At 44.3% G+C, this 27377-nt stretch overlaps 1 protein-coding gene across 1 annotated transcript in view; it reads right to left on the bottom strand.

The window, feature by feature from the left end:
- Positions 1-27377, bottom strand: part of LOC310789333 (protocadherin-15-like) — a gene marked incomplete at both ends in the record, with an annotated part of 198913 nt that overhangs the window by 123418 nt on the left and 48118 nt on the right. Inside the window, 6 exons of the mRNA XM_083650951.1 lie at positions 166-274; positions 4387-4557; positions 7661-7771; positions 7985-8104; positions 9903-10058; positions 15673-15833. Of these exons, the coding sequence (XP_083507077.1) occupies positions 166-274; positions 4387-4557; positions 7661-7771; positions 7985-8104; positions 9903-10058; positions 15673-15833 (828 nt within the window). The remainder of the gene's footprint in view (positions 1-165; positions 275-4386; positions 4558-7660; positions 7772-7984; positions 8105-9902; positions 10059-15672; positions 15834-27377) is intronic.

Here is a 27377-nt window from a genome sequence, read left to right as displayed (position 1 = left end):
GAATACGCACATTCTCAGATTTGGATTCGGCTTGGTACATTTTATGATACATAAAATAACAGCAGGATGAACATCGGGAGGCATGGCATAAAGACAAGCCCCCCAAAATACGAGAACACCAAATGTGTAAAAAAAAAAATCAATGAAGTTACATGTTGCACCTACCAACCAGGATGTAGTAGACAACGCCGGGTCTGTCTGACGGAGGCTGGATGTTCTTGTCCATGTCCACTGCCCGGATACGAGGGGTCACGTTCAGCGGGTTCAGTTTGATCTGTCACAGCGAGTGGAGAGTCTGTTACCAACGGCACACTCACACATTCCTATACATTGTGCACTCCAAAGTCCTACACCATTGAATATTAAGACCTGTAAAAAACATTGCTGATATCCAATTCACTAACCAAAATGAACTAAATAGGCCAGTACCCCATCATCCATAGCACACATAGCACTGTCATAATCCATAGCACAGTGATTCCCAAACTGTGGGCCGTGGAGTTACTGCAGGTGGGCCGCGAGTGGTCTGCCAACACTCCAGATTTTCGCAGGCAATCAAATGGCTGTAGCAGGGTCATTTTTAAAGCTACAGTGGAGATCCTGTTATCAGAAGAATCTAGAAGACCTAAGGTATCCATTGGTACCAAGCATAATATGCTAGCTTGTCGGCTAGGGGGCTAAATAACGTTCCAAACATAGGTTAAACTATTTCAAAGGGGTCCCTTGACCTCTCAGCTCAATTTATCTGAATGGAAATTGGTTCAATGGGTACCCTCGAGTCTACCCTCGCACATTGGCCCATCCCACTTCAAAGAGTTGAATTGGCTCCTAGTTGAAAACAGAGTCCAACAGTTGAAACTTGTCATGGTTTATAAAATATTACATGACCGTTGCCCCAACTATTTCAACAAGTACTTCCAATATGTCCGGGACATCTATAGCCGGAACACATGAGCCAGTGTAGCAGATCTGAAATTGCCTAATTTGAAGAGCAAAGTAGGAAGAAGCACGTTCCTCTATTCTGGGGGGGAAGAGTGGAACAAAATCCCCAACTAAATCAGGCTGGCAAATTCCCTGAATGGTTTTAAAAACCTTAATTTTTTTTTATTGATGAGTAAACTAGGCTAAAATATGAGTAGAGTCCCCCGTTGTTTTATGGTATGTTTGTTTTAATCTCAAGTTCCGTTTATCCTTTGTCTGATTTGTACTGTTTTATCTGATGCTCTTATATTACTGTATGTCATGTTCTTAAGATCAGGGACCATGATGGAAATAAGTGTATAACACTTTTCATGTTATCCCTTGGATGTTTGTCTGCATTATCCATAATAAAATTCATTCGTTCATTCCCTTTACAGATAAGGTAGCATTTTTCACAGCCTAAATAGCATTAATAGCTTGTGGATTCATTTATTCTGTTCTTGCTCGTCACATTTTGTCTCAACAAATGTGTTATGCATGCAAATACTTCTGATGAGTAAGGGGGGGGGATGGCTTGTTGCTTTTGGGTATTTTGCCAAAATGTTTTTGTATGTGGATGGATTATTAATTTCCCTTATGTCCAAGTTCACATGCTCTGTTAATGAAGCAAAAAATATATAATATCAAAAACATATAGGGAAATGCATCATCTTAGTCTCATCAGAGTTGTGATTAAAGGGTTGGGTAGGCCCCGGAAGATTTTCAGATTTCAAGGTGGGCCGCGGTAACCTTAAGTTTGGGAACCCCTGCAGAAGCACACTATACATAGCACTGTTATAATCCATAGCACACTATACATAGCACTGTTATAATCCATAGCACACTATACATAGCACTGTTATAATCCATAGCACACCGGCCAATCATTAGGCTAATTAAGTAAAAAGCTAGTGATATTAGTTGGATTAGTCATCTGCATGCTACAGACATGCCTACACAGATACCGTACATCAAGGCTAATGTGTTTATGGTGCTGCAGCTGTAGGCCACTTTTCTTGCTAATGCATACTGAAGGAATCATCGGAAGTCATTATCCAGCCCTAGCCCACCAACATATGGCTAAGTGAGAAGATGTTTAGCACACAGAATTTAAGCATGCTTCCCCTACGGCAGAGGACCTCCATATGGCTAATAGAGTTAGCGCGAATATGCTAAGGGGTATGATGTGGTGAGGTTCCTTAGCGCAGATAGGCACATGGCTAACAGTTCTCTGGCAGGAAGAATCCCTCCCCTTAGGGGTGTATTTATAATCTTTACCACCCCTCCCTAACCAGCCCTCTCGCTTCTGACAATGTCTGGAGGTGCGCTAAATCAAATCCTCCTAGCTCTGCACAATGATGATTAGCTATAATACCCTCCTCCAGCAGTGAGCAGTCATTATCCAGGGGGACTCCACAGCCCACATGATATCCCCCCAGGGCAAAAATAAATACAGATCAACTTAATAATGCGTGTCTACCCATTGTGATTAATTACAATACACTCATCAATTATGAGAAGACAAATCTCCCCATGGACAGATGTGTTAGCATAATGGTTACACTGCAGAATGGAGAAAATCAGAGACCAGCAAGGAACGGACAGAAAATTGCAGAGCCAATAATACCGCCCGGGCATTCCCAAAACACCCAGTTATGAGACTAAATTAAGAGAAATGAAGTAAACAGAGGGGGGAAACATGAAAGTAATGTTATGAAACCTGCTTAATAGATCAGCAATATTTTTGAAAAATGATCTGTCTCAGTGGTAAGCTACAGTATACAGAGAATAGAGGGTGAATGATGAGTCGACGCACTGGCCAGTCACTAGCCTTATTCCTGTGAGGCATTTGGAGGATGAACCCAGTGGTTGGATGAACCCAGTGGTTAGATGAAAACCAGTGGTTAGATAAAAACCAGTGGTTAGATAAAAACCAGTGGTTGGATAAAAACCAGTGGTTGGATCATGAAACCAGAGTGTCCAGAGGGGGGAAGAAGTGGGGAAACATTTTCTCACACTGATGAAAAAGCTGTGCCACAGCTTCCAGGTCCTGCATACTTAGCAGTCTGCAAACCTTTTATCATCATAAATTATACATTACATGGACAACTCTAAATGCAAACTCTGAACAAATAACAGTGATTCACTATGCCCTCACCCCACCACGCACACACACACACACACGCACGCACGCACGCACGCGCACGCACACACACACACACACACACACACACACACACACACATACACAGTCACCCTCTATCTGTCTCTCCCTGTTGGTCTCAATCTATAACTTTTGATCGTTTCAACCAATCTATACATCTCCCTCTGCGTCATTATTCCTAGCTCCAGTGTTATTGAACCCAGCGCCCCCCCCGCCCATCCCTCACTCCCTCTCCCCCTCTCCCCCTCTCTGTCTGTCTGTCTGTCTGTCTCCCAACTGTGCACCTGAGACCAAGCAAAACTGAAGCATTTATGGCTGTGCTAACATGTGCACATCCGTTCAAGGCTCTTCTTTCATTGGACGGGTGCAAAAAAATCGATCATATTTCACTTTCCCCCAGTCCATGTCTCTCAGTACCTTGGTGCTTCACTCGCTCTCTCCACTTCAAACTCTCTCTCTCTCTCTCTCTCGCTCTCTCTTCCTTGCTTCTCTCGATTCCAGCTGTGTTTACTTCTGAAGGCAACTCAGCCTTCAAAAAGCCCCCGGAATTAGCATGCTGAGAAAAAAGCAGGAAGGCTCATTCTGGCATCCAGGTCAGGGCCATCGAGATAGAAGATCTGCGTCATCATCTCCACTCACGACAATGGACCATTTTTATTTTATTCAATTGATTTATTTTTACCGGAAGTAAGGTTCTGCATTAAGCAGCGCTGTAGAGGTGCAGCAGAATGGACCGTTTAATGATGTACTTTGAAAGGGTAAGACGTTTAAAGAATCAAATTGTATATTATCAGCTTTATAAATCACTCTGGTCCAGGTGAGCTGGCAGAGATTAGATGAGTTTGTTACACAGTTAGATATTGATCATGTACAATTGTTACTCGGCTCGTCTGGCCACTTTACTGCCTGGTTACCATGGTGCTGCCGCCGCGGTAAAAGTGGAGGCTTTTGGGAAGGGTCTACAATATGCATTTGAAGGATATATCCAGGATGTCAAACTGACTCAGCATCAAAGATAGAAGATCACAGTGTGGCTATACTGCTGGATCAATGATTGAACCCTCCTTCACGGCAGTGGCACTAACACTGCGCTATTGCCTTGGTAACCTGGTCAATTGAACTGAGCAACAACTGCATAGTAAAGACGTGACATAAGGAGTGGGTGTAGCACACAGATGTACCACAAAGCGAAACACACACCCACACCCACCTCGGTCCAAACGTCTTTGTGGAACCGCGGTGTGTTTCTGTCTGGATCTTACCGGTTCCGTGTATTCGGGGATAACAACGCGGTAGGTGACGGGCGTGCAGTCGTTGGTGTTGTTGACCAGAACACAGGGCAGGAACATGGGGCCCAGGTCGTCTCCGTCCAGAACGTCCACAGTCAGAGTGGTGGTGGCCGTTCGCCTGTTGGGCGGGTATGGAGCGCGGTCCTGGAGGGACAAACACATGTGTCAACAGTTCAACCATCAATCTCTTATACATGTAGGCGACTTGTTGCTTTGTGCACTGGGGTTACATAATGTTGTCAAAATTAATGGAATCCGTTCAAACCATAGCAGATACCTGCAGCAGTTCTTCAGCATTATTATTATTATTAGTGGCCGGGCCAGCGAAGCGGCCAGGCCACTTCTTGTATTTGCCTTTTTTTTTCTTCCTCCCGGGAAGTTCGACTTCCCATGGATGAAAACTAACCAAACTTTGCACATAGGTCCAGTCCCATGCCAAACGTCTTTGACACAAATTTGGGGCCAATAGTCCTAACGGTGGCACTACAGCGACCGTCTAAAGTTTAAAATTTAAAAAAGTCATAAAAAATCAGGCATACGTGCTACGGCTTTGCAACTTTCACCGAAATGTGCGCCTAAATGAGGGGAAACTTTTGTACAATGCAACCTATGGCCAATTATGAAGTCTAAAGACCGCAAAACTGCAAAAACGAATTAAACCCTACTCCTCCCACATTTTTTCTTCAAACGACACCAAACTTCAGTATCTGCATCGTTAGACTGTTCTACACAAAAGTATCGAAACAGATTTTCGATCGGTCAAAAATTGAGCCCACAGTGCATCAAAACGTTGAATTCTGGCCCTGTGTATAGCCTAATTACCTTAATTACCTTCGGCAATTAGGTTGTATTTGTGATGTCATCAGTCAGTCAAGCAATTGTGATGCCATCACTGATGTCACTCGAGCAATTGTGATGTCATAATAGCTTAAAGCCTTGAGACTTGCCCAGCCACGACCCATTGCTGCGCAGCAGCCACTTTTTTGGCGCGTAATAACCCCCACAATTTCTGCGCCACATAGACATGTCCGAACTCAAAACATGCAGCTTATTGAGGACAGGTGTGCTATGACTTTTCTAAGGGTTTGGTCAAGCGGTTTGGCACTTCTTTTGAATGGACCCAGACCCGGCCGGGTCCGGGTCGGAACCTCGGGTATTCGGGGGGTCGGGCATACCCGAAGACCTCTAGCTCAAAGCCTTGAGACTTGCCCGGCCACGACCCATTGCTGCGCAGCAGCTATTATTATTATTATTACTACAGTGGTGACCATTATTCTAGTGCTGTTTATTGATTTAGCCCTTTACCACAGTCAAGTCTAAAAGCATTTACATACCATATACATGTCATTTATCAGACATACTACATACTGCATACACATCATATACATACGCATACACACCATATACAAATAGAACATATTTTTAGGGCATAAAACAAAAATCCACCCTCCCATCCTGCTGCTTCCCAGAGTGGTGCTCTCAGACCAGAGCAGAGCAGAGCAGAACAGAACAGAACAGAACAGAACAGAAGAGAACAGAGCAGAGCAGAGCAGAACAGAGCAGAGCAGAAGAGAACAGAACAGAACAGAGCAGAGCAGAGCAGCACTTCCAAGCTTCACAACGTGTAATTGAACTCTGACACAAGCAGTGCAGAGTTCTGGTGAATACCATGTATTCCTCAGAGTTCTGGTGAATACCATGTATTCTGACACAAGCAGCGCAGAGTTCTGGTGAATACCATGTATTCCTCGGCCACTCCAGCCATCCTCTGGCAAGAGAAAATGAAAGCTCCCTGGAGGACCTCTTTCCAGGCTAAAGGCTTGAGACTTTGACTCCCTCATCCTCCAAGGAGGTAGACAGAGAACAGGAGATGACTTGGCTGATAAATGGTTATCTGTCCTGCAGTGCTACACAGTCCCCATCATATCGGAGTGTCATCTTTGACCACTGCTTGTTAGGGGGAAATTATTACAGTATGTCTAAAGATCAGGGCCATTATCGCTTGGCTTTCTTCTGATTTAATCGCGTCTGTTAGCACTCAAAAAGGTTTCTTCACTTATTTTAAATAGGAACTGAGTTGCTCTGACTCATTTGTCCACAGTATGATGGGAAACTTTCTAAGCTGTATCCCAACCCGGCTATTCTCTCATTCCAGTCTATTGACAGACTTTTGCTGCTTAATGGCCCACAGAAAACACTTATGCAAAGCTGCTCTGATATGCAAATAATACCAACAGTAATCCCAAAAAGGCCCGAGACAACCTCACTCATTATGCAAATAATAAGGTAAAATACATGTCATAATCATTTTTGGGGGATTGTGACTACATTCATTTCTGATGAAGACCGTTTGGTCGAAACGTCAAATAAACTGACCTGGGAGCTGACAAAATATCAGTGTGCGGACTCTGTTTATTTTCTAACTACACTCATGTCAGCTCATATGCCACATCATCAGTGGGTATGACATCACTTGACGATTGTGGGGCATGACATGACATCATCGTTGGTTATGACATCATCATCCTTAACCTTGCTCAGTGTTTTCCAGTTGACCCTTGCTCCAAGAAGACGAAGAAGAAGTACCGGTAGTAGTAGTAGTTGCAGTGGGATGAGCAACTTTTGAGCCCACATAGTGATGGAGGGGTGAGGCGATCTGCAAGGGTAGGCTAGGTAGGCAGAGCTGGACAACTGGTATAAGGTTCTTAGCAGTTTGAGAGGGTAACACAGTAGTGTTGGCAATGGAGATGGAGAGGTCTGTGAGACGGCAGTCTTTCCCTGGGAGGAAGAGTAGCTCTGTCTTACCAAGATTGAACTGATGAAAGGATGCGCTTTACAAGTGATAAAATCCCAATAAGAAAATAGACCAAGAGAACATCTTCCCCTAGAACTGTAATAATGCCAGGAATTATGCAGTGTAAGGACCTGTACTCAGCGACACAACAAACTATTGACTTTATGTTCGCAACATCTGCTCCTTAAAATAACTGAGAGGTCCATGGTGAAAAACTGTATTCACTCTATTAGGCCAGGAGAAAAACACATCTCCGAGTGCTCCAATTCCATGCTACAAATGAAAAATTCTGGGTGCAGGTGCTGCCACTGAATACTAAGTAGAAGGTGTGAGATCAGTTCAGGGGCATAAAGAGTTATCTACAGCTCCAGATTGCCTGGTACACTGCCTGGCTGGCTGCTACACACTGGCGCAATCAAAAGTGACTGTACCTGTGCGGCTTTGCTGACTTACATTGGCTTGGACTATGACCAGGTAGCGGCTTCTCTCCTCGTAGTTTAGCCTCTCTGCCAAAATAATGGCTCCTGAAAGGGTGTTTCCAACACTCACTGTCCGGTTAGATGCCTGAAACACCCAGAGGGGGAAAGAGAGACAGACACAGAGAGAGAGAGAGAGAGAGAGAGAGAGAGACAGACAGAGAGAGAAAGAGAGAATAAAAAAAGAGGAGAGAGAGGTTTGAGAGCGTTGAGATGAGGAGTATTCTGTGCATGCTAGAAGAAAATGTACAACGCTGATGTTTCAAAAGGGTATTTGTCATGGTGTGACTTGTCTATTTACCGGGTCATTGCGGTTGTACTGGATGCCATATTCTACGTGTCCATTGGGCCCGTCGTCAATGTCCGTAGCGCCGTTAGCTCCTGCGAAGCCTGTGAATATTGTAGTTCCGGTCGGCGTGAGCTAGAGAAAAGTATGAGAGTAGGAAAGGAATATCAACAGCTGAAACCCCCCCCCCCCCTGTTAATAAAGTACAACCTACTTACAGCAGAGAGACCATGCAGAAAGCTCGTGCTGCTGCCATTCCATCCCATTATATACAAATAATATGCATCTCAATAGGCGATGGGAAATGTAGCAGTCAGCAGCAGTCCAACACAGTTCACTCTGAAGGCTTTGTGCACAATGTTGCCAGAAGAACAAAACGTGATGATGAGAACCCCTGCTGTTCCCCTGAGAACCTCAGAGAAGTCCATAGACCAGGCACTGGGCAGGAGAGCCTGTTCAGGAGAGAAGCTGACAGCAGTGGGGAGGGGGGTGGGGACTCTGCTATATACGGCTGTGGTAACATATACGCAGACGGGAATACTCGTCCTCCAATGCACAGGAAGTGTGAACAAAGAATATAATAAGTCACGGTTGTCCAATCCATGTTAGGCTTAAACCTGATATTTTCCATCGCAATAGACCTCACCATGAAGTCACCGGGTTAAGTGATTATATATCTCGAAAGCTTTTAATGTATATTACAGCAGTGCAATATATTTATGTATTATTCTACTTTCCCTCAGGGCTTGAATGACTTAGCCTTGTCAAAGTCTTCAGTTAGTGGAGGACATAAGATCTTCAGTTAGTGGAGGCAGTTGAAGGCTGTTGAGGTGTCAAGTGAAGTGCATGGCTAATAAATACTTAGGCGAAAGAAAATGATCTTCAATTGTGAAAACAAAAAAAATGCTTTCACAATACACCATGCCAATATAGAATTGTAATCACTTACAGACTGAGCGAGTTGACACTGAAACATGAGTGGTAAAAGCCTTCATAGATAGCTTTAACGCTTTCTTTCTCTCTTTTTCTTTTGTGCTGAAAATGTTTTACATTCCAGGCACAGTGGTCACCAACACAAAACATCATTGAGATTCCTTGCTGTCGGTCTGGATCATGAATACTCATTCACACACGAGCTAACGTCGCTGATTGCATTTGTCAACTCGATTGTCTGGCAAATTACCGGGCATGGGGACAATGACACTGAATGGAAACTTTATTAGGTACACCTCCCTAACATACGCACACAGATCATTCCTCCAGACACTGATTCGTCGGTCATTGGTTATGATTCAGTATATAAAGCATGGAAAAAAACACGGTTGCGATTTTCACTTATTGTTCAACTTAACATTAGAAAGGGCAAGGCTGCTGGATACCTCCAGACTCCATGCCCTGCAGAATACAGGGTGTTCTGGAGGAAAAGGGGGGTCCTGCCTAATAATGAGGCCACTGAGTTATAGCACGCAGAGACAGGAATCCAGCCGTGCTCTGCTGACGTGCCAGCTTGCACACATAGATACATGTATCAAATGAATGTACCAATTTAATGCGCTGGACAGGAACAAGAAAGTATCATTGTGAGTATTGAAGCGTAGCCCATGCTGCATTGAAAAACGGATATGTTCTGCTAAGCCGGGCCGTGGGAAAACTGATGAAAATGTACGAGCCACAGTAGTCAGACGAGGATGCTTTGGTATTTATTATCCCACAAATTAAAACTTCACTTCAACAATAACTAATTGTTAAAGATGGTTATTAAGAGCTGGAAATTGCTTCGTTGCAGGCAGTCACGCTGCCCAGTCACTTTGAGACAGTGACTGACTCATGGAGATCACTCTGACAATAGCATTGGTTGGCAGCGAGGGCTTAAGCACAAACCTTGAAGAACCAATGGCCAATAAGCTCAGCCCAGCAGGAGGCGCTCTCTTACCTCGTTCACTGCGACGTAGTAGCGCGGGTGCTGAAAGCGAGGGGTGTTGTCATTCTTGTCCCTCACAACGATCCGCACCTCGTGCAAAATGACAGTACCAACCAGCTCATTGGTGCACTGGATCTGAACCACGATGGTTGTGATGTATTTGGGCGGCTGAAAGACAGCGAGAGTGAGAGAGCAAGAGGGAGTGGGAGAAACAAAGAGGTAGGGGGAGAGAGAGAGAGAGAGAGAGAGACATTGAGTTAAAATAACAAATCTACTCTTTGACTTGGACACCAACCAGCTGCCATTATGGCCTTTGGCTGGGCACATAACATGCCTCCGCTGTTTCCTTCCAGCAGTACAGCATCTTGTATTTCCCCAGAGAGCACATTCTTCTTCAGAGGCCGCGGATAGAGAGGTGATACTGTACATGGGCTTACAGCCAGGGCAGTGGTTTCAAATGCATCCAGCTAACGGGCAAAGCTACAAAGCAACGAACACAGCAAGCAAACGACACTAGAGAATACTAATGATGCTGTTCAAAGCAAAAAATAAAGACAAGAGATGTCTTGGCCAAGAACTGTATTTTGGTTGGATATCTCCAAGACACATCTGCTAAGAAAACTCTTGGTACAATCTTGCAATGCTGCCAGCTGTTCCCAGACCTTCAAATCAGCAGCACCTGTCAAGTGTTTGAAGCTCGCTTTGATTTGTTTCTGAAGGTTTTCATTGTCAAACACTCGTGTGATGGACCATTAAGGAATGGCAGCAGTCTCCCAGCATCCAGCAGGACTGCCAAGTGTCAGATGAGCAGCAGAGCAGCGTGATCAGACAGCAGTGAAACATCACAACATGGAGAGGAATCCTTCCAGAAAACTAGAAAGGGACACAAAATAAAGCCCCGTGAAGCTGAGGCATCAAAATGTGCAGGAATAAATGACTGACCTTTTCAGTATAGTGCAAGCACCGACATTTCCACTGCTGGTGGAACGGCATCATCTCACTTCCTCCATCTACCTGCCCATCCCTTTACGCATGCCACCTTTAATTGTTTCTAGTTTGTTATTAGACAATCCATCCATCAACCGCTTAGCCTGAGTCGGGTCGCAGAGGTAAAAGATCCAGCAAGGGACCCCAAACGTCCCTTTGCCCGGCCGCATGAAGCAGCTCTGATTGGGTTCCAGGCCAGCGTGGCGATGTATCATATCTTGTATTAGGGATGTTAATGAATAATCGACAATCGATTAATCGATCGTTAAGAATTTGATCGATCAAACTATATATTAGCTGATTAATCGACAATGTAGGCTATGTGCAAAAAAAAAAAATTCCTTTTCTTTTCTGAAATGATTTAACACCACAAGGGCAAAATGTAACTTTCACTGCTTATACAGAGGAAGAAGAAAGTCAAGCTAGCAGACAGAAAGTCCAGGGTGGGAGAATTACACCCAAAAAGACAACGGTAATCATTGGAAACATTGTAATACAATGTTGAAATATCTCACGTCCACAAGCACAATGACAGCTAATGCAAGACGTTTAGTTGGTTGATCAACTTGTTGGGTTGAGGTTAGGACTCACTCCCTACTCGGAGTGGACAATCCACTGGTTTCCTGCCGAGAACCATGGCCTCAGAGGTGCTGATCCTCATCCCAGCCGCTTCACACTCAGCTGCAACCGATCCAGTGCGTGGCGTGCTGAAGGTCCCAGACCAATGATGCCATCAGGACCACGTCATCTGCCAAGAGCAGTGACACAATCCTAAGCCCACCAAACAGAAACCCCTCCCCCTCCACCACTACGCCTCGGGATCCTGTCCGTGAAGATCACAAACAGGATATGTGACAAAGCGCAGCCCTGGCAGGTGGCCAACACCCACTGAGAACAGGCCCGACTTACTACCGAGAATCCGGACACCGCTCTCGTTTTGGGCGTACAGAAATCGGATGGCCCTCAATAGTGACCCCCCGCACCTCATACTCCTGCAGCACCTTCCACAGTATCTCCCGGGAGACCAGGTCATAAGCCTCCTACAAATCCACAAAGCACATGTAGGCACCGTCCAGGGTCCTTGCAATGCCATTCCAGTCATTTTGAAGGGGGGCAGCATTCCGGTTCAGAATGAATACAACCTGAGTCTGCTTCTCAAATATTACGTGTAATAAATTATTCAAATTCCTGAATGAATGAATAGTTATAAGCCTTGTGCAATGCTTTGTCCCCTGAATGCAACCTGGATGTGAGCAGCAAATTGGAGAGAGCAGCAGCATGTTGCACAAACACTTGTCTGACAGCTTTGCACAGCCTGGATTTAGTAACAACCAGGATGATCTGGCCACAGAACACAGCCCAGCTCACCTCTCTCTCTCTCTCTCTCTCTCTCTCTCTCTCTCTCTCTCTCCCTCTCTGGGTTTGTCTCCCCCCACTGTTGTTATTGCTTTTGTTAACTGCCCATATTTCAGAGCAGTTCTCATTGAGAGCTAAACAACTGTCTTACTGCCCGAGATGCACTGTCGAGTCATGGATTGCATCGTACGTTCCAAATCATTATCAAGCACACTGAGCATCTGTGATACTGGAATAAATCGATCTGTGAAGATTCTGCTCCGATATGTGTTGAGGATAACGGTCTTAATTCAGAAGATAATTTTGACATGATGACATTTATTTCAATAAAGCATTAATATATGCACATTTATAGCAAATGTCGGATCTGATAGATCACCTTTGTTATCTGTTCATTGTTAGGAACTAGAAGAAAGATAAAATAATCAAAAGAAAAGAGCAAAGAGACAGTGCAAGACAAAATGACGATGATGTAGAACAGAGACTAGGGTAGACTATCATGCAGACTATAGGAATTTTTAATGGACAGTGCAGTAATTCACTTTGATTAACTTTTAATTTCTATGATGATTGCATTGGCACAATTTTAAAAGGAGAGTTTGTCATTGCTCTTGGGATAATCTGACCGAGGAAATGACCTTTGCATACGCTGTTTTGCCGTTTTATCTGGTGGCATGACATAGCCTATTGCCTGATTAGACAGACTTATTTAGATTCTGCATACTGCTATATGGTTTTGAGCCCTAAATTGGAAATACAGAATTTTGCATTGAGTTATTCACTTTTAAACTTGGGTCAAAGCAACCGTGGAGGGAAAAAAAAGAACAAAGTAATCATAACACCCAGAAGCTCAGAAAGCTTTGACTCGGTTTTATTCTCAATTGATCCCTCCTCTTCTCTTCCGCCATCTGAGCGGCCTCTTACTAACCAATGACACCGATGACAGAGACGAAGACTAATCCAATTAAACTGCTCTGATAATTAAAGAGAGATCAGCTGACCATGTGACCAGTGACCGTCTGTCCATTTCCGCCACTGATTAAAAGGCCGTCCCTCCTGTGTTCTATTGCTTCAGTCATGTACTCATTAAAATTCTCACCAGCGGGTCGACTCACATTGAAGACGCTTCTTATTCAGCAGCAATGTCAAATGGATTCATGTCAAAACATTCAGCCACATAAATCGCCTTCTTCCATTTCCAAAAGCAACAGCTCCACAGTTTAGAGCCTTTTTTTTAATGCATCGATGGGGTTCAGGCTGGGCTCAATCATTTCAACAATCAAAGAAAATAAACTTGTATTTCTTCTTTTTCCCCCAATATTTTATTTTGTAATTTTCAGAACACTAACTAAGAAAAACAAACAAACTCAAGACACAGGAAAAGAAAAGAAAACATACATAATACATAACAACGTGGTGCTACCAGCTGCATAAGGTGCTTATGTGCTTGTACTGTAAAAGATGTTATGCATGGGATCACACACAAGGGGGTCCATGAGAAACCAGCCGGGCGAGTCACCCGTCACCCCTAACCTCGTCAAAGGTAGGCCAGAAACGGGTCGCGGATATTTAGAAATCTCTTAAGTGAGTTGGTCCTCACGAACCTGAGTCTCTCCATCCGTATAACAGAGATTATGTCCGTCAACCACAGCTGAAAAGAGGGTGGAGAGGGGGACTTCCATTCCTGCAGAATGAGTTTCTTGGCGACAATTGTCCCCTGTGTCAGAGATTGTTGCACAGCTGTAGGGAAGCCCAGAGAGGACTCCGAGCAGCCGAAGATGGCGAGTTCTGCCTCCGGCTGAAGGGTTATTTTGTTGGCCTTAGAGTACCAGTCAAATATCTTTGCCCAGAATCCCGTCAGTGAAGGATAAAGTTGTATTTCTCACTTAATTTGACATAGCAGACAGCACATGCTTTTATGTTGAAAGATTCTGACAGGAAGTTCAAATGATTCTGCTGCTCCCTTGTCAGAGCGCTGTGGAAAGTAAACAAAGCTCCGGTCCATGCGCGAGTGTTGATAATATATAGACGGTTTTAACTCGACAACAATAACAAACGGTCACAACCCACCTGGATATCCGGTTTACTTCCTGTATACAAAGCTGAGCGCAGGCTGATATTCGGCTCATATTAAATGTTAACGTTAGGCCGTGTCTCGAATAGACACAGTAACAACGTAGCCTATTTCGGTCTTTATGTCTTGTAGTTAGTTGTTATTGTAGATACTTGCCATTATGAACCCCCCCTGTCGGAAAGACGTGCACACGTTGGGTAGCAGTAGGAAGCGCTGTTGTCCGGTCCGGAGCTAGCCTGAGAGGCTAATAAAAGCTACATGTTACAGAGTAAGCTGACTATCAGTACGTTGCACGCATAGGCCTATATTTACATTTAAACGTTTACATAGCAAGAAAAACAAATAGACGTATTTGTGTTTTCCCATGAACGGCTGAGAAACACTGTAAATATTTAGCACTGTGAAGATGATACAATTGAGTAGGTGGCGGTAATGCAACATTTAAGGATGCCAACCGCCATAAAACACTGAAGAAGAACCTGAGAAAAAGGAAGTGCTGTGGGGTTGCAGCTGGTGAAAACCGTCTATAGGCTGTGTATGAAATGCAAGGAATAGACCTATAGTGTACATGACACAGCGCCTGCAAATGAACAGTGAACATGAAATGTAGTGTAAATAGTTTTGCCTGGTTGTGTTTGGATTTAGTCGGTTGGCGAAGATTTGTGAGGAATGAGACTAACGTTGCTCAATGCAAGCAGCTTGTTCAGCCGCATCTAACAGCTAAATGGTGAGTCTGCTGCGACAGTTTTCATTTCGATATGCTTGAGTGACATTCATGTTACAGTTTGTGGGCAGCAGCAGAGCCGCTAGTCAAAGTGATTGTAGTGCATTAGTTCATCAATGATCATTGAGAATCATCATTAGGTTTTTCAATCCGAGTTCACGCGGGATCCTCCGTTAATGCATTGCACATTTGTAACGTTACGTTAATCGTATTGATTCTAGCGTGTGTGTCTGTGTGTGTAAGAGAGAGAGAGAGAGAGAGAGAGAGAGAGAGAGAGAGAGAGATGTGTCATCATATCATGTAATATATAGAGGGTATGCACACTCACTGAAACACGCCCCCTCAATCAGGAATGAGTGTCAAAATGAGTGTCAAGTTCCTCCCTGAGCAGCAGGTGTCAGTTATCTAGGCTGATTACTGCATTCAAGCTCAGTCTTGCTGTGACTCAGTGGGCGTGACCCCACAGTGACTTCTGTCTCTGTGACATCACATGCATACCCTCTATTGACTTCGGGCCTGCGGCCGGGCTCGGGCTCATTAATTGCTTAACTGGTCGGGCCAGGGTTGGGCCGGGCTGAGGCCGAAATGTCAGGCCCCTCGCAGCTCTCTACCACAGTTCCCCATCAGAGTCCAATACTCACATCCCTGTCCAGAATTCGCCCGGTGCTGTTGAGGTAGAGCCTCTGCCGCGCCGGGTCCAGTATCACCCAGTAGTCATAGTTGTCCAGCAAGGTCAGCGAGATGGTTCTGCCTGGGTCTAGGGCACGGCCATTGATCTGCATGTTTTCCACCAGAACCGTACCTGTGAAGGTAGAGCAGCCTCCAGTTAATAACAGGGACATGTTATGAGGAGAAGGACGTTCAGCCTAACTCTTTTATTAGGTGAGCAAGCAGCAGAGAAGGAAATTCACAAAGAAAGGGATTTTTAAAGAGGTCAAAAAAATATTCCTTTAAGACTCACTCACTCAAAAAATAAAATAACACTTTATTTGAAGGGGTGTGCATAAGCCTGACATGACACTGTCATAACATGACATGACACCTGTCATGAACATGAAGGAGGCTTTATGAATGTTTATGACTTGTCATTAAGTGTCATTTGGTAAATTATGTCATTGTAAATGCAAAGTTGACATTGTTTGAGATGTCTTCGTTATGACAACTTGACATTAACCAAGACAACATAACCCAGCAATGTCTTTGCTATGACAACTTCACATTGAATAAAATGTTACCACTGTAGTTGAGGTCAAATTCTGCTCACACACTCACACACATCATTGCTCGAGTGACATCACATAATTAGGTATAATTAGGGCAATCATTAGGGCAATTAATCGGCCCTAATTAAAAAATCTGGCTCCATTACTGTAGGTCACCAGCAGGTGTGCCCTTTACACTTCCTGAAAGATTCGGCCCGATCGCACGTAAAATGGTATAGCTCTGCGGCCAAACACAATTCTGCTCACTCACTCACACAGACAGACAGACAGACACTTCGTATTATATAGGATTATATGGCTATTGTTTACTGGATTCATGTCAAACAAAGTTTGAAGCTTCTACACCGCACAACCTTACTTTAGTCAAGTTTCACATTTTTAAGTAAAGCTGACTATGCCCTGCGATGCAAATACAAACCAAAACTTCTGGATTCTATTGGTGGATCCAATTATCTAATCTGTGTGTGTGTGTGTGTGTGTGTGTGTGTGTGTGTGTGTGTGTGTGTGTGTGTGTGTGTGTGTGTGCGTGCGTGCGTGCTTGCGTGCGTGCGTGTGTGTGTGTCTGTTTGTGTGTACGTGCGTGCGTGCGTGTGTTTTTTCCTCCTGTGTTTAGTCCAATATAATGACTGGAGAAAAGGTGCTTCGGGAATTCGTTTTGGTACAACTTTTGAAACACCAATGTTTTTATTTATTTCTTTTTGCTAAATTGAACTCTGAACAGCAACCATAATCTTTAGAAAGCTGTGCAAATACAGCCCCAGATCTCTTTAGATTGTTAGGCACATACTTCATGTAGGCAAATCTTATCCTCAAAGGCAACAGCATCTTCTGGTTTAATTTCCAAAGCTTTTGAGCAGCAAGATGAAACTTTGACTGAGCTGCTGGGGCTGTCATAACGCTCATTAGCCTATCCATCTGTTCCAATCTCTGTTATTCAAGCTATCGTCATACTGCAGCTAAGAAAGCCTTCACACTTTCTTTATCATACATTAACTTTATAACAAGTGAAAATTAGCTTGGTGCTTCTAAGCTTAGAGCAACACCTTCGATTGGGATAACAATATGTTTGCAGTAGGATTATTTAGGATGTGTCAAAGGAGCGACTGTTTGACCACCAATCATAGCTGTGTGATAAATGTCATCTGTGGAGGAGGTGGTCATCTGTGAATGGGCGATAAATGTTTCCACTGGCCGATTAAAACATTAAAAAAGATTCAATGCAATGTGTGTGTACAGTAAAGCCAGTGTGTGTATTTTGAATTTCACAAGCTATATGATCATAGATTATAAGCAGTTCAATATGCTAGACAGAAGGCAGAGCCTCCTGTATGCTGCTGCAATTAATTTCCACCAGCAGTGTCAATAGGCGACTAAGCACCTCATCTACAGTAGCACACAATTACTAGGTCTGGATAAACCTATGGTTTATTTACACATGGATAAGACAGCTACATGCAGCCATACTGTAAGAGCAATCTTTTATACACAGTGCTATGCTGGAACTTTACTAATCATGCTTGCTGTGAACTGGGCTGAAAGCATCATTTCAGTCTGCGATCAGATCAGTGACCGGGGTCATGAAACATAACATAACATAACATAACATAACATAACATAACATAACATAACATAACATTGTTAAAGAAAAAACATCCCAGAAAACCTGATTGGTGCATCCCTATAAATATATATATAAAAATATATATTTTTCTTTTTCTTTTACCATTCCTACAGTATCAATTGAAGACATCGTTAACCTATTCACGTGCATCATATACTGAACCAAATGTGCTTACAATATTAGCATCTTTTAACAGTAAAGGGCTGAACGATATTGACAAGAAAATCAATTTGTACTTAAAAGAATAATGCAATTGTGATTTAAACGGCAATTCATATCATCAAAAGCTTTAAAATAATTTAATTAAAGAAAAAACACTTTGTTATTAAATAATAATACTAGTACTAACTACTACTACTAGTACTACTACTAATAATAATAATCTGCGGGATTTACTGAGTTTGATGTAAGGTTGTTGTACTTGATTCATGGACCAAAGATTATCCAGAGCTCTAAAACACCTTGTTTAGAAATCCATCTTGGATACCCCTCTCTCAATTAATTGCAGACTCTGCAATTTGGAAAATGTTCGTACTATATTGCATTTTCCTCCCTGATTAATTGTCCAGCTCTATTTACCACAGCATGATAACTCCTCTACAGAAGGAGAGGTACAGCATATAAAGCTGGTGCATACTGCGACAGTGCCCCATATGACTGTTTCATAGTACTAAGGGGCACTGTCGCAGTATGCAAGCAGTCATGCAAGTCAATCAACTATTTGCAGGCTAGTAGAAGTTACAATCGCAGGTTTAAGCAAGCGAGTTGAAGTAAGCAACAGCGCCATCAGCAGACCCTTAAAACTGACTGCCTCAGTCCATTCAAAAAAAAAAAAAAAAAAACTCTCGTAACGGGACAAGCCCCGTCTTTTATTGTCACACGAACACCACAATACATGCATGCGGCCACAACACACTCATGCTGACGGTGGCCGGTGAAAAGTGTCCTCTGCATTTAACCCATCCAGGCATGTCCTTTCCTCCGGGGGGCAGGCCAGGAGCAGTGGTCGCTTTCTCGTACAGCGCCCGGGGACCAACTTCGGATGTTGTCGTCACTGGTCGGATGACGATGACGATCTGATCTTCTGCATATTTTTAGTGGGGGGGTTATATACGGAGGAGCCCCCTGGGGGAGCACGGGGAGAACATGCAAACTCCACACAGATAGAAAGGCCCTTACGACGAGATACCCCACCTGGGCAGTAGGCACTGAAGATATGGGGGGGAACACAACCACAGCGCCCACAGTGTCCCAGGCGAGAATCGAACTCAGGACCTTCTGACTGTGAGGCGACAGCTCTACCACTGAGCCACCGTGCCCCTGTCAGACTGACAGACAGGCACAGGTCAACACAGATTTCATAAAAACCCTACAGTCTCTTACCCAAGATCGGAACATGTAGATGTGTGCCAGAAAATATGACTTTTACTGAGTTCTTAGAAGTTGTATCAGTGTTATTTATTTATTTTGGCTGACTGAAGTGCTCTTCAGAAACCTGCCCAATACCTCCCATGGTCGTCTGAAGATGCTCAGCCATATACAGATGTATACACACTTGACTAGAAACACTTCACAACAAGTCTCACCAGTCCACCAGCTGTAAAACCCAACAGGGTGGTGGTATCTTAATGGGCTTTTTAATTACTGCCGTTTGTATTTTATGCTTTCATAAAATTGGTTTATCGATTTTGCAGAGTCACCCAGACTCAAGCAGGAGCACAGATGGGGGAAAGATGGGAAGCCTCTAGTCTGCGTTCTAATTAAAATTTACACTCCTCCATTTTTACGCTATTAATGACGGTACACCCTGTTTGCGGCACTCAGAGTTTGATGCATCTCTGTTGCGATCACAAGGACTGATAATTATCTCGCTCTTACTTGGACTGAACTCCGTCTGAAAAATGGACCCTCTCAGAACTTAATTTAAAAGTCAAAAGCCGCTCCCTGTTGCTGCCTGGTTGGTTAATCTAAAACACAGCTTTTCATACATATTTCTGCCTCAGTAACTTGAGGCGCGGCGGCTCTTTGCGAAACTCACAGGTCATCAATTACATGGCCGGTAATATTAAAAGGGAGGGGAAAGGAGCCTCCCTTCTTTCTCAACTTAATTGGACGTCAGCTGTTCTGCTGTGTCTGTGACAGCGAACACTGCCACCATTCTGGGGCCGCTTTCACAAAGGCATTTTAGATTAGATTAGATTAGATTATTTAATGACCACACAGCCAGGCTGGTGGAATTTGCTTTCAGTACAGTTCATACGTAAGCATGGTCCAACATTGAACATCGTAATACATAAAACACAATAACAATACACAATACAGTCATAGCAGCAGAGATATGGGGGTTGGGTTGTTATAGAGAGTTCAATGTCCTTATGGCAGTGGGGAAGAAACTGTTTTTAAAACGGGTTGTCTTGGTGGGCAGAGACCTGTAGCGCCTCCCGGTCCCGGAGGGCAACAGCTGGAAGATGTGGTGTGCTGGGTGAGTGGGGTCAGAAATATATTTTTTTAGCTCTATTTATTGTCCTTTGGCGGTGGAGTGATTCAAGTGACGGAAGGGGGGTGTGGATTATTTTGGAGGATTTATTGATGATTCTCTGTACTTTGTTTTTGGAGTGAGTGTCCAGACTGCTGTACCAAACTGTTATGGAGAAGGTGAGGATGCTTTGTATGATGGCCAGGTAGAACCGGAGCAGGAGATGTTTTCTTATTCTGAATTTTTTGAGCTGACGGAGGAAGAAGAGTCTCTGATTGGCTTTTTTGTAGATGTGATCTGTGTTGGTTTTCCATTTGAGGTTATTGCTTATGTGAGTGCTACTGGTCTATACAGTAGTGTTAGCTCAGTCCACATTTTGCTTAGAGATTAGTAGTCTAATGCAAGTTAGACCGTTTCACAAAAATAAGTACTCAATGTGTTTTATTGTATGTATTTATTTGTTTTGGGCTGGAGGGGTTGGCAGGGGGGAGGGGTTGGCAGCTCATGCTGAGCTGGTCATTTTAAAAGTAGCTCGCCAGGCAAAAAGGTGTGGGCGCCCCTGCTTTTTAAAGTCACATAGCAAAGATCTTGCATTCTCTCCTTCAGTCAAGATGGCACCACAGTGTGTCTAGAGATAGAGCTATAAAAGCAAGTGTTACTCAGAGTGGCCCCATATGTGCTCTTCGATTCAAAAATAAAAAATAAAAAATAACTCCAATATCTTTGATAGCCTGTGGCTTGCTCTCAGGCATGGTACTTTCCAACACAGCAGCCCATCTCCTGTCAGAGATGCCTCTGATCTAGGCTTCACAGTAGGGTAACCCAACAGAGGGAGGACAGGGGGCTTACTTTGATCCCAAATATCAATAGTATTGGCCTCCTATGGCACCACATAAGTCTCAATCATATTTCTGATAAGCCTCTAGGTTCAGCTCCAAAGACTGCACTAAGGCCGTGTCTACATTAGGCCGTTTTTTAGGGATCTGCACTTCGTTTGCATCTATTGTCTCTACACTACCTGTGTTTTGAGTGTTAACCACAAAGACTCCGGTCTCCGGCGGCCAAGCCCGTCTTCGTCATCAAAATCCGGGTTGGAATGTTACTGTAGACGTGGAATTTTGAAACGATGCAACTAACCTACTTGTACAGCAGTTGGCGGTAAGCACCTTGAAGCCGTCAGCGACCCGCCGACAAACGAGAGAAGAAGAAAGTGTGTCGCACTGGTGACACTTTTGGTGCGAGTTGAGAGAAGAAGTGCCATTTTGACCAACGTTACACTGTTTCAACATGGATAACCAAATTCTGACTTTGTTATTTGTGATTCAAAGCATTATGGCGGCACAGCGTCGTCATCTTCTTCTTCTTCTTTGCCTTGGCCGGAGTTGCTGCCCTCTCGATGTGGACTCCAGTACTACACATTGAGGCATGCGCATGCCCAGTGTGCATGACACGTCATGTAGCATGCGTCTCGCAGGAGCTATTATGAACGGAGCCTACTCTAGTGTAGACTGGGAAGGCTTTAACTGCGGTGTTCTTGAACGCGCTAGTGAAGATGTAACCTTAGGTTCATTGGTATTAATTATGGATGAAGTCTTATCAGAGATATGCTTCAACCATTATGTTGTTGTATATGAAAAAATAGATTCAGGTGCCACAAGTCAACAAACCAAAAGAGATGATTAGTGGTTATGGAGGAGGAAAACCCTGCATGTGGTGTTGTTAAACCAAATAATTCATTAACATCTTCATTAACAACAGAGCAAGACAAACCGCCACAGGACCGAGGCAGAGATTGGTCAAAGGCTTGGATCAGTCAATACAACACTTAATTTTCTCTCTAATTAAGTTTGACAGAAAGACAACTTATTCACTTCTGATGTCTGCGAAATACAGTACAATAAGATTTTTTTTAATAATTGTGTTTCCAAGAAGTGAGCAGATAAAATACAAAAGTAAAAAGAAAAGAAAAAAGTACTGGAATCAGATCAGTGATATATATAGAGGGCATAAACCTCTGGAGCAAATCTGTAATATAGATGATCAGACAGACTCTGTCTTGTGTCCTGCAGACAGTGCATATAGACGCTTTAAATACAAACATAAACATTCTAAATTGCCCCCAGCTTACTTCCTGTTGCAGTGTTTGCTAGTACAATAACTGACAGGACAAGTTAGGTTTCAAACGGTTCCCTAGCAACACACTCCCACGAAAACATTCTATAGACAACTTCTTCCAGAGCATCACATCACAAGCTATGGGAGTGTACTTGAAAGTAAACCGGAAAATGCAAAGCAAGTCTGAGATGAAGTTCACCATCCACCTGTCATAAGTGATACTCCAAAATGCCCAATCTCCACCCCCCCACACACACACACACACACACCACACACACACACACACCCCACACACACTCAGGGCTCCCTTTCTCTCTAACTGCGACAGACTCACACACACACCAGATGTCAAGGGACCCACCCTGCCATACCCACTGCCAGCCAAAATTATGCTAAGCTACAGCCGCCTCCATATGAGGGATGTTATCACAGCCATCTTAGCACTCCAAATGCTTAATAACCCCTAATTACATCTGATGTAATTTAACCTGAAGGAACATCTGTGTGTTTATGCATTTCTGCCAAAGTAAACTAGAGTCAAAGAGGCAGAGGGGAAGAGCAGCAGCTGTCATTCAGTAACAGCGACGCCGAGAGGTGTTCTGAAAATCAGCGCTGCAAGCGAATGTAAACTATTTTATTTACTTCCTTTTTCTGCTGAGCGAGCTATTAGTCATATAAGTGTGCTCATACTGAGCTTATATGGAGCCCTGGGCATAATCGTGTCAGAGCAGGGCATGAAATTAACAGCATGCCATCTGCCAAAAAGTGGGTTAATTTCAGCCCGGGTGAAACGATCAACTTTGCTCTGCTGGCAGGCAGCCAATTTGCCTCTGTCTGTGTATATGGCCAAATAATAAGTTAACATTTCCTTCTGAATGCAAAAGTGGTCTATGAAAATCAGCACCGTGCATTTAGTGTTGCAATGTTAAACCACCTCGCAACTGACTGCAGCTCTGTTTTTAATTATCCCTGGTCTCAGCCGGATTGCAATGCCCAAACATTCCCTGTACGCTGTGCTTCCAAACAAAATGACAGTCTTGCCTCCTGTGCAGCAGCTCTTCTGAGATGGCGGTATTGTCAAAGTTGATCTCAGCAGCCTTTTGATGAAATACTCCATTACCAAACAAACAAGCGGAACACAATTGCCACATGGTAAGTGGTGGCGATGACAAGAGACAAAAGTTAGCTGGTAGGCTGGATTCATGCCAAATCCCCAAACACACGTCCCGTCATTCATGTTAATGGGCGCAGTGTGTTCAGGCTGTGCTGGTGGCTGCTGCAGAGAACATTATAAAGAACAAACAGGAAGGAAGTGGCCTGCAGTGGAAAAGCTGAAACCGACTCAACTTTTGGAGAAACGCAACCCGTCGCCGTGCTGCACTGGCCAATCACTCTCTCTCTATCTCTCTCTCTCTCTCTCTCTCTGTCTGCATGTCAGTTAATTTGAATGATCTCCCCAGTCCATTGTTAACTGAGTGTGAAGAATCACTGCCCCGCTGGAACGGGTCTGAACCATGGGTCTGAACCTTGGGGATCTAAACGCACACTTAACACCAGAATTCCATAACTATTAGAACAACCATAAGTGGTCATTTTGACCACCAGATTCCAAACTCTATAATCTCTCATGACAAATACCCAATTGAGAGATTAATGCATTTTTTGTATTAAGATATATTTAAAAAAGATGGAACAACACCAAAATGTGAAAATATAGACTAAAAAATCGGTCTAGAACTGCCTATGGTCTTTCTAGGTAAAAATTACATTTTCTTTGCCTTTTGTGTAATTCATATGAAAACTTTGTATATATATTTTAAATGAGAATACAGACACTTTTATTAAATCAACTAAATTATTGCACATCAGTCAGTGCTCATTCTGGCTCCAGAAGCTTCCTGACACCTGGGTGACGGCATAGAGTCAGAACACAATGACACCTGGGTGACGGCATAGAGTCAGAACACAATGACACCTGGGTGACGGCATAGAGTCAGAACACAATGACACCTGGGTGACTGCACAGAGTCAGAACACAATGACACCTGGGTGACGGCATAGAGTCAGAACACAATGACACCTGGGTGACTGCACAGAGTCAGAACACAATGACACCTGGGTGACGGCACAGAGTCAGAACACAATGACACCTGGGTGACTGCATAGTCAGAACACAATCACACCTGGGTGACTGCACAGAGTCAGAACACAATGACACCTGGGTGACGGCACAGAGTCAGAACACAATGACACCTGGGTGACTGCACAGAGTCAGAACACAATGACACCTGGGTGACGGCATAGAGTCAGAACACAATGACACCTGGGTGACGGCACAGAGTCAGAACACAATGACACCTGGGTGACAGCATAGAGTCAGAACACAATGACACCTGGGTGACAGCAGAGAGTCAGAACACAATGACACCTGGGTGACGGCATAGAGTCAGAACACAATGACACCTGGGTGACAGCATAGAGTCAGAACACAATGACACCTGGGTGACGGCATAGAGTCAGAACACAATGACACCTGGGTGACGGCATAGAGTCAGAACACAATGACACTGAAGCCTCATATTACTGTTCCCTTTACAGTACAGCACAAAAGATGATTAGACCTACTCAGAGAATGTCATTAGGTTTCATCCACCTTGGTTTTCTGCTGAAAATGACTGTATTGGACATGATACTGGTACTGACTAAGGTTAGCATAGCAAGAGCTGCTTGGGTAAAAGAATACACGGTGCGCCTACAGGTGGTGGCCGGGCCATTCTGCTTCTATGCTGCGAGCTGGACTATAATTGGCCTGAAGGGGGTGCTATACACTGGCAGCAATGTTATTGGTGCTCCCAGCCAGAAAGCAGCCGGCTGCCATGGCAAAGAATTGAACTTGGTTACACCAAACGGAACATTGCCCATCCTTGCCACCTGACGTCGACCCGTCAGAACATTCAGAATCCAGCTGCACAGGCTGGGGTTAAGCTTTGTGAAGGGTCTGGAGGGGACTATGGTGTTAAATGCTGAACTGTAGTCAAGGATCAGGATCTTCACTCTGGCTTTCAAAATGAGCCCGCTACAGCCCCTGAAAGACTCATGTAATGTCGTCCACAGACGTCCTCGAGGAGTTTGCACAGTTCACCAAAAACGGGGACTGTCCCCGGCAAACAGGAACATCTGGTCACCCTTAACTCTGGTCAGGAGACTCACCTGGTCTAGCGCTTACAGTATATGGTGTAACTTCAGTCAGTCAGTCAGTCAGTCACTCACTCACTCACTCAGTTATTCAGTCACTCACACACTCACTCAATCTGTCAGTCACTCAGTCATTTATTCAGCCAGTAACTCAGTCAGTCAGTCAGTCAGTGACAGTTGGGTTTATAGAGCTGGCCTGCCCTCCAGACAAAAGACAGATGACACCATTCTCAAAAATGCAACTATTTTGAGACACATTATTCAAAGACAATACCGGGGTAATCGAACACTCAGCATTTGCTTCTCGGTCCTGCGCTGTCGTCTCCCTGGTGCTAAATCTGGTGTGAGCAAAAGCATTCTGATGAGCTTAAAGCCCCATCGCACTCTCAGTCAGCCAGACAGACCCAAGGCTCTTCACAACGCCAACCCATTCAGAACCCTGCCGCCGCACACACAGAACACTCTCTCTGCCTGCCTGCCTGGCCATGTCAAAACACAAGGCCTCGCTGTATCCGCCTGCCTGCTTCACCCTCGCTCTTGGTTTGTTGCAGTCTCACGTGGTGATTAACGAGAGAGGGGTTGTGTGATTATTTTCCAGACCTAAGCAATCAAGCCTTGAGAGATCAAGGCTGCTGATGCCAGTCTGGCTCAGCCTCAGCACACAGTCGAGCTTGTGGGCTCCTTAACAATGTCCCCGCAGCATAACTTGTCACTCCATTTTCTGCTTATTACCACAATCTATAAACCAAGGGCACGTTATTCTTCTTATCCTTGTGCCACGTGTCTCCTCAAGAATTATGCCAGCCTGGCATCCTGGGCCGAAGCAACAAGAAGCTACATTAAGCATGTCTCAGCAATCAGCGCGCTCCCGGGCCGGGCCCACTCCACATCAAATGTAAAGGTAGACTAGCCATTCAGTTGAATTAGCTACTGAGGGATGGACTTTTTTTTCTTTCTGATTACCCCCCATTTTCTCCCCAATTGTACTTGGCCAATTTTCCCCTGCTGCCCCAGTCGCTGCTCCACCCTCTGCTGATCTGGGGAGAGTCGTAGACTAGCACCATGCTTCCTCCGAACACATGCGCAGTTGCCAGCCACTTCTTTTCACCTGACAGCGGGGAGGTTCACCGGCAGGACGTAGCACGTGGGAGGATCACACTATTTCCACCAGTTCCCTTCCGGCCCGAACAGGCGCCCCGACCGACCAAAGGAGGCGCTAGTGCAGCGACCAGGACACATACCCCCAATCTGGCTTCCCACCCACAGACACAGCCAATTGTGCCTGTTTGGTCGCCCGACCAAGCCGCAGTAACACGGGGGCAGGAACCTGCGACCCTCATGTTGGTATGCAGGGAATCTACCGCTACACTACCCGGACGCCCCGACGACACAAAGTTATGTCCATATAGATTGGATAGGAATACAATTCTCATAATATATTTGCAACTAATCAGATTTCAACTTGCACAGCAGCCTCGTTAGTATTTTGTATTCAGTTTGCAATTCTGAATATTCTATTTGGAAATGAGATCTAATTATGAAATATGAGTGACCAAATTATCTTTTTAATGTCTGCTCAGCCTAATGCGAGGATTAAGCCAATCCAGGAGCTCATTACAATCTGCTGGGAATTAATTGATGGAATTAATTGATGAATGCTCTGCAGCTCATTAACAGTAATATGCAAATTGCCGGCTAACAAAGACAACTGGAGTT

The sequence above is a fragment of the Poromitra crassiceps genome, assembly GCF_964638095.1.
Source record: "Poromitra crassiceps genome assembly, chromosome: 14".
Lineage (NCBI taxonomy): Eukaryota > Metazoa > Chordata > Actinopteri > Beryciformes > Melamphaidae > Poromitra > Poromitra crassiceps.
Note: the sequence above shows the minus strand (reverse complement) of the source record. Positions and strands in the feature narration are given on the sequence as shown.